The sequence below is a fragment of the Poecilia latipinna genome, unplaced genomic scaffold, assembly GCF_001443285.1.
Source record: "Poecilia latipinna isolate Pla-1442-1.1 unplaced genomic scaffold, P_latipinna-1.0 Scaffold2306, whole genome shotgun sequence".
Taxonomy (NCBI): Eukaryota; Metazoa; Chordata; class Actinopteri; order Cyprinodontiformes; family Poeciliidae; genus Poecilia; species Poecilia latipinna.
In genome coordinates, this window is record NW_015114922.1 from 25,310 (window position 1) to 33,480 (window position 8,171).

Consider the following 8,171-nt stretch of genomic DNA (forward strand, 5'->3'; position numbering starts at 1 on the left):
ACTGTTGGAGAATTATCCTTTCTCCAGCTAGATTCTTAATGTATGAGGTTGAAGAAGAGTCAGCGAGTTGAATTCATGGATTCCATTTATTAATACCAAAATACAGCACTGGTCCATTGTCATGCTACCCTTATTGGCTAACAGAGCAAAATGGCATCTAACAATAGTTTCTAATTCCTTTTGCTGGCCTCAAAAGAGGGCGACCCCTAGCTTGTCATTTACTTTGACCTTAGCTTTGTGTGCATGTGCTCTGTGTGTGTGTGTATATATACGGACATGCAAATAGCTAAAAGAGATAGAGGAAACACAGAATTATTTATTTCTAAAAGTACATAAACCTAACCTAAACTAAATTCACACCTTAGTCCTAAACCACAGGTGTCCTGGAGGGCCACTGCCCTGCACCTTTTAGATGTGCCTCTGCTGCACCACCTGAATAGAATAACTACATCAGTAGCAAGGCTCTGGAGAACTGATCTACACAAGGAAGAGGTAATTAAGCCATTTAATTCCAGTGTTTTGTGCCTGTGGCACATCTAAAAACTGCAGGACAGTGGAGGACTGGATTCTAAACCTACCCCTCACCCCAAAACACCATTTCCTCGTATGAGGCCTGGCCTTTGGGCCCCATAAGGAGCAGTCAGTCCTCACAATGTAGTATTTGTTGGAAAAATGGCTCTTACACTCTATCAAATGCCAGGCCACACATACATATACTCCAGATGGTTAAAGGTTATACAGTCAGAGGGTGTGCTGTGGTGGAGCAGGGGTTGAGCACAACTCGCATATGGAGGCCTTAGGCATTGACATGGCCATCAAAGGTTTGATTCCCGGCCTGGTGACCCCTGCTGCATGTCTTCCCCCTTCTCTCATTACCCACTTTCCTTCAATTCACTATCAAATAAAAGCCACTAGAGCAGTAGTTCTTAACCTGGGTTTAATCAAACCCCAGGGGTTTAATGACTCGGTCTCAGGGGAACGACCCAAATCTGCCACAGTTTCAACAGAAACAGTTTCGAGAGAAACTGGAACCACTTTAAGGTCTTGTTTAGATCATTTAATTAGCTCTACATTCTTAAGAGAATGAAAAATTAATAATAAATAATACTTTGTGGTATTCTGATTTAGTAATGTAATTATATTAGTTGTGTTACCACCCCCACGCCACTAGAGGCAGTAGCAGGCCCGAAAAGATGCGACTAAGGAGCAGATTTAGAAGTACACCAAAGCTACAGAATTTGGTAAAAACTGTGAGTTTTGCTGAAGTAATTAAAGACACAAGTTCAAATCCCTGCTGAGAGTGGAGCTCCTTCAATCAGGGCTCCTCCGCAGCTCTGATTGGCTCAGCAATGTAACGTGATCCTCTGCAGCAAGTGATGACAAAGCGGGGCGTCATCACGACTTTACACAGTGTGTCTTTACCTCCGCCAAACCCCTGAGACCGACTCACTGAACCCCTGGGGTTCGACTGAACCCAGGTTAAGAACCACTGATCTAGAGCCAATAAAACCTCTAAGAAAAGGTTATAAAGTCAGAAATTGCTACTGCAGCAACATAACCTCCCTACTTTGATACTATTTGCAATCTTGATTTAAAGTCAATTAGGATTCTATTTGAGCCATTCTTTTTGTAGATCAAAACTGTCCTGGCACAGAGTTACTCTACATTCACTCATTTTATGTTACAGTACAGCATGCTTCATCCCACTAGAACAGATATGGATCTTCAGATTACTAAAATATCTAAAGTGTCCAGAGTCAGGTCATGTAAGAACCTTTTTATGTGTTGACCAATGGCAAACATCAATATAAAGCGTTTATTGGCTGATAATGTCAACATGACGATAACATTGTGAAATCTCAAAGTATTGAGTTTGATGTTTGTGTATCTGTTGATGCAGGCCTTCTGGAACCAAGGACATGTCCCTGTCTGTCCCAGACACCATTACCACCTGGGAGACGGAGACTTTCTGTTTGTCCCCTCAGGGTTTTGGTTTGGCTCCTCGTCAGAAGCTCACCGTCTTCCAGCCTTTCTTCCTGGAGCTCACCCTGCCCTACTCCATCATCCGGGGGGAGAACTTTGAGCTGAAGGCGACTGTCTTCAACTACCTGACCAAATGCATCATGGTAAGGGCCAACTTTAAATCAACTAAGTGATTATATCTCCAATTAACATAGTAAATATGATCAGTGGTGAACAGTACAGGAGTACAATGATTGAAGTACTCTACTTAAGTACACTTCTTGAATATCTTTGCTTTACTTGAGTATTTATTTTTTGAGGAACTTCTAACTTTCAACTCCACTGCATCTCTAGAAAGTTTGTTACTTGTTTCTTTTGGCTCAGCGTAGCTTTGTAGTCCGCTGTAGCTGCTTTTCTGTACTGACATGCTTTTGGCCACACGTTGCTTCTCACAACGGGAACCAATCACAGTCACCGCTTGCATCTGGGATTTGGAATTATGTCGTCCTCATTAAGTGTAGCCCAGTGTCAACACCTTAAGCTGCATATCTCTCCAACAGATGAAAGTGTTTGCAGCCCCCTCCTCAGATTACACCCTCAGCCCCCTCTCTGGGGATCAGTACACTTCCTGTCTGTGTGCCAACGAGCGGAAGACCCTGAGCTGGACCATGAATCCCACAGCCTTGGGTGAGGATCAGAATGAGCGGTCACTGTTGGGAATGTTAAAGGTTGAGAGGCTGAGGAAGGAACTAATGGCCAGTAACAGAATCTCCTGCTGCCTGGTGAAGTGTGTGTTGGTGTTTCTCAGGCGTTGTGAATGTGACTGTGTCTGCCGAAGCTGTTCCGTCTCACGCCTCCTGTGAGAACGAGATCGTGGAGGTTCCAGAAAGAGGACGCATCGATACAGTGACACGCTCTCTCAGAGTAGAGGTTGGTTTTCTGAATATAAAAAAAACAAAAACATTAAAGAAGCATGATATTTTTTTATTATTTGAATCAATTCAATGCCATTTTATCAAAGCAATTGACATCAAATATTTTGTCTGATTTCATCTCCTCCACAGGCTGAAGGATCTGAGATAATAAAGACACAGAACTGGCTGCTCTGCCCCACAGGTCCGTGTGTTTCAAACCAAACAGACTGATGTGCAATTTAAAATCAAGAAGCAAGCACTTCAAAATTATTCTTGTGTGATTCACTTTATAAAGTAGGAATAAGCAAGAAAATACATTTAATTTGCAACATTAACATTTGTGTGTTCCTGTTGAACCCGCATCCAATGACCTCATAATATCTATAAATTTATTTTTTTATTGTTTGTACTCAGGAGAAACATTGACAGAGGAAACAGAGGTGCAGCAGCCTGAAAATGTGATTGATGGATCAGCCCGTGTCACAGTGTCGGTCCTGGGTAATCCATGCTACAAATTCTACTGATAGGTCAATGGTCAAACATGTTCTGTCAACCGAAACAGACCCTGCCTCCAAAAAGCCTCAACTAAGGTTCAACATTATTGTTGTTGGGGCAGTTTTCTGTAAAAATGTACTTTATTGATCACTACATTGTGTTATAATGATTTTCCGCATCAAAAACAAACCTGGAGTATTACTTTGATTCTTTCATGCATGTTTGAGAAATCCTTTAATCTCCATGGAAACCACTCAGCTGTGCAGAACGCTAGAATGGAATTAGCCCCGCCCTCAAGGTGCAGCTCCTCCTCAGAACTGCTCCTCGCAGAGCAGCACCATGCCCCTAACCCCTGGCTCCCCAACAGGACTCCCCAACTCGGCTCCTTCAGACTAGCCAGCAGCCACCTGGTGGAACTGCATCTGCTGAGCTCATTATGTGAACAAACTCTCAGTGCAGCACTGGTAAAAATGTTGCCAATAGAGGAGCGATGATATGATGACTCCTTGAAGGCAGAGTTTCAGAAAGAGCAGGCGTTTTTAAAGAGACAGAGACCCAAGGCATTCAATTACAATGTCAATTTCTTTTGTCATATTTGATATATACAGGATTTTTATAACAACTGAAGGTAACATAATGACTAAATTGTGTTATGTGCCTGGAAATACATAATTCTGCCCCTTTAAGATTGTTTTGCCCTTCCTTAGCTGTTTCGTGTAGTTTTTGTGTTCTCCAGCTGACCCGTTGGCCCTTATTTTAGTTTATTAGTAATATCAGAAATTGTGGAGTAAGCACTATTTAGATCAATAATATACAGCCCAGAAATGGAATCAGAATTAGAATTAGAATAACTACGAACTTGGAATCCAGAAATACTTAACAGGAACAGTCACTGCTTAGTTTATATGACTTTTAACCCAGAAAATGAATTAGATCAGTCATTCTTTAGCTTATTTTATCAGAAACTGTAGAGTACTCACTGTTTAGAAATGGAATTAGATACTTAACAACCCTGAACAGGAGCACTTAGTTTACACACTTTAGAACAACATTAGATTAGTTCTTTCCTCTTTTTTCTTTCCTTTGGTTTGTTATTTTGTTTGTATTTCCCTTTAATTCATGTAAACCACTTTGAATTACCGTGTTGCTGAAAATGTGCTACATAAATAAAATTACCTTACCTTACTGGAACAGTCTAAAAACAATGCATGCATTTTTAGGTCAATGGAAACGCAGCTACTGCTGCAAACTGCCTTTTAATGTTGGCTTGTTCTCCCACAGCGTTGTTCTTTATGTAAAACACATACCTGTTGACTAATTCACACTGATGAAAGTTGCTTGGCTGATAATGGTACATTTGGTGTAATTTAACCTTGTGTTTTTATGTAGGAGACATCCTCGGCCGCGCTCTTAAGAACCTTGAGGGTCTGCTGAAGATGCCGTATGGATGTGGGGAGCAGAACATGGCTCTTCTGGCCCCCAACATCTACATCCTCCATTATCTTAAAAACACTCAGCAGCTGACCCCAGCCACCAAAGAGAAGGCCTTCAACTTCCTATCCAGTGGTGGGTCATTCAGTTTTAATGACTGTTATAATCTGACCTTTCTGTGTGTCTATGGCTGTCCAGAATATGGTGCAGTTGAAACAAACACAAAGAAACGTGTCTAATAATTACCTTTGCTCTTCTTTTTTTCTAAGGTTACCATAGACAGCTGAACTACCAGGACTATGAGGGGGCATACAGCACATTCGGCAGCGGACCAGGAAATACCTGGTGAGGATATTCCTCTACATTTCTTTGTGTCTGTGTGGATTAACTGACTAGCTAGGGGAATCATTAGAGTATTTCTCAAGACACCAGGCCTATAAAAGTGCTCATTTTCTTTGTTAAAAATTTTGATGAAAGATTCCACTTCAAAAGATACATATGACTTTCTGTTCCCGTTCATGGAACAGAAACATTCTATATTGTTAAAAAAAAAAAAACAATTTTTACAGACAACTTTCATTGCTGTCACATTTTAAATAATCACACAAGTCAATCCTTGGGCCAAGAAAAAAAAATAGCTGCAATTGTTTCTCATTGTATTATCTTGTCATTGGTCAATTATGTGCTAAATATATTGATGTTCCTCAGGCTGACATCTTTTGTACTGAGATCTTTTTTCCAAGCTCAGTCTTTCATCTACATTGATCCGGTAAACATAGAGAAGTCCAGGACTTGGTTGAATCATCAACAAAAGCAAAATGGATGTTTCAAAAAATCAGGGAAACTCTTCAACAACAGAATGAAAGTAAGTTCACTCAGTAGCCAATTTAGAGTTTGTACTGTATAGAATTAGAACTGTTTCCTTCATCCGATGCTTTGCAGACACAACACCTGTGCTGAAGATTTACTCACCTCAGCATTCCGAATGTTTGAACTGATGCAATCTGATCTACTTTCTGATTAGTTCATTAGTTATCTGACCAGTTAGATGCACTGTAGATAGTCAGACAATTTTATGTTCTAAAAATGCCTGACAAATAATTTTTCAGTAAAAGTTTTTTTTTTTTTTAATATCAAGAAGTAAATTCTACTTCAGTGGTGGTGAGATAAAGTTAAAGCGATTGTCAGTTAACATTTTAAAATGTTCAGCTAACATATTGAATATATCCAATATTCAGTACTCAAATATTGAATAATATGTATTCAATATTTGTATTAAAAAAGGTTTATCCTAATAATGGTAATGGTCAGTGTTCTTTTAATTTTTACTTAAAAACTTTACCAAAAAATGACCTTCTTTAAATAAGAAATTAAAGTGAATGACCATGACTCATCACTTTTCCTTTTTCTCTCTTTTTCTTCCAAAAACTGGCAAAAGTCTTCCCTCTTTGGTCTCAACTAGCCTTTCTGTTTCATTTGTTGTTTCTGTTTTTGTTTATGAATTTTCCATATTTAAAATATCTTCTAGCTCAAGTGTTAAATGTTCATCAGAAATTAAAGTTTATTTATCTTTGACAATGTTTTCTTACATTACGGTATTTCCAGTGTATTACTTGAAAATGGTCTCAAAACAACAATATTCTCGCTTATCACAGTAATTTGTAGGACAATTTATCATACAGCAAAATTTGTTGTCATGACGGGTCTACATACAATGCTCCTAAAAATCAACACGAGTGCTTTGCTTATGGAGAACAGATGTGACAAGACTTGATGTTCCACATAATCCCCTTCATTTCATCACATTTAGACCCACAAAACTGAATTTTTACAGCAAGTCAGGAAACAGACAATACATGTTTGTGGGAATATCTTAGACAAATGTGTACACTTTGGAAGAGCTCCTGGTCTACATGGTCCAATAAAATACTAACAGAATAACTAAAATGCTGTAAAAGATTTTTGCTTTGAATTTGGTTAAACTTATTTTTTAAGCACAGGTGAAACAGATGGTAAATTGATCTCCACAGGGTGGCGTGTCGGATGAAGTGACTCTTAGTGCCTACATCACCGCTGCCTTTTTGGAGATGAATATCTCTGTGAATGTAAGTAAATTCAAATAACATATCATAAAACTGAACTTTCAAAACTATTTTGCTGATTAGTATTTTGGCACAATTCTTCCTACTCCGTAAATGTTTTGATTGCTCGTGAGCCAAGACTCAAACATGTTTCCATTTGTTTCCAAACCATGAAATATCTCAACAGTTTGACCCTGTAGTGTCCATACAGCCGACAAACAGACACTGTGTGTTTGGGAACACTTTGTTGTCAGTTTCTCACTATTGGTGCTTTTGTCAAATGCACACAATTCAAATCATCAGCTAAAGCGCAGCCTCAGCAGCACCAATGATGGTGATTATTGAAGCACATCTGTGTACAACAGTGTCATTCTGGCATAAAGTACCTGTCAGAGTGATGACGACTTCATTCTGTCAAAGGATCCTGTGGTGGCACAGAGCCTGTTGTGCCTCAAAGAGTCCATCAATGATTTCAGCAACACCTACACCACAGCTCTGCTGGCGTACGTCTTCACACTGGCTGGAGACATGGAGACCAGAGCTCACCTCCTGCAGCACCTCGACTCAGTGGCCATCAAAGACGGTGAGTCGTGTTCCTGGTGGAAATCATCAGAGTTCATTATCATGACTTCATTAATGCTGCAGTATGTAACTTTAATTAAAAAAAATAAATCCGACATTTATTGAAAATAAAATAACATGGCAGGAGGAGGGTTTTAGCACTGTCAATCACCCTCTGTGTAGCGCTACTCTTCCCCCGCTCTCCCTCCTCCTCTTACTCTCTGCTTTACTACAGCTGACAAGATGGTGACAGTTTTAACGAATGAATGAATGAATATATATATATATATATTTTTAGGCAGCTCCATCCACTGGTCTCAGAGAGCAGCAGAAACATCAGCCTCTCTGTCTGTGGAGATCAGCTCCTATGTGCTCCTGGCCAAACTCTCTGCTTCCCACACTGCTGAAGACCTGGGGTACGCCTCAGGGATCGTTCAGTGGTTGACGACTCAGCAGAACTACTACGGAGGATTCTCCTCCACTCAGGTGCTGAAGCCCTGAAAGCTATTGCAGGATCTATTTGTCTGGATAGTCTTACTTTGGACAGGGAATAGTTTTTATAGCTGATACTCTTTTGGTCATATCTAGTTTGATCCATGTTGTGTAACAGTACAGTGATTCTTAAGAATAGGGATAAAATGGGTTATAATTTTCCCAAAAAATGTTTTTATTATTTCTCAACCTTATGTATGCAAATATGACAAATAATGTTTTGGAAATGTAAAGA

The 8,171-nt window shown here is 39.7% G+C and overlaps 1 protein-coding gene across 1 annotated transcript in view; it reads left to right on the forward strand.

The window, feature by feature from the left end:
* Window positions 1-8,171, forward strand: part of LOC106937263 (alpha-2-macroglobulin-like) — a 39,435-nt gene that overhangs the window by 24,664 nt on the left and 6,600 nt on the right. The window contains exons 19-29 of the mRNA XM_015018676.1: window positions 1,901-2,126; window positions 2,523-2,649; window positions 2,771-2,892; window positions 3,027-3,078; window positions 3,291-3,374; window positions 4,761-4,937; window positions 5,072-5,147; window positions 5,511-5,667; window positions 6,833-6,907; window positions 7,304-7,466; window positions 7,743-7,930. Coding sequence (XP_014874162.1) covers window positions 1,901-2,126; window positions 2,523-2,649; window positions 2,771-2,892; window positions 3,027-3,078; window positions 3,291-3,374; window positions 4,761-4,937; window positions 5,072-5,147; window positions 5,511-5,667; window positions 6,833-6,907; window positions 7,304-7,466; window positions 7,743-7,930 — 1,447 coding nt within the window. The remainder of the gene's footprint in view (window positions 1-1,900; window positions 2,127-2,522; window positions 2,650-2,770; window positions 2,893-3,026; window positions 3,079-3,290; window positions 3,375-4,760; window positions 4,938-5,071; window positions 5,148-5,510; window positions 5,668-6,832; window positions 6,908-7,303; window positions 7,467-7,742; window positions 7,931-8,171) is intronic.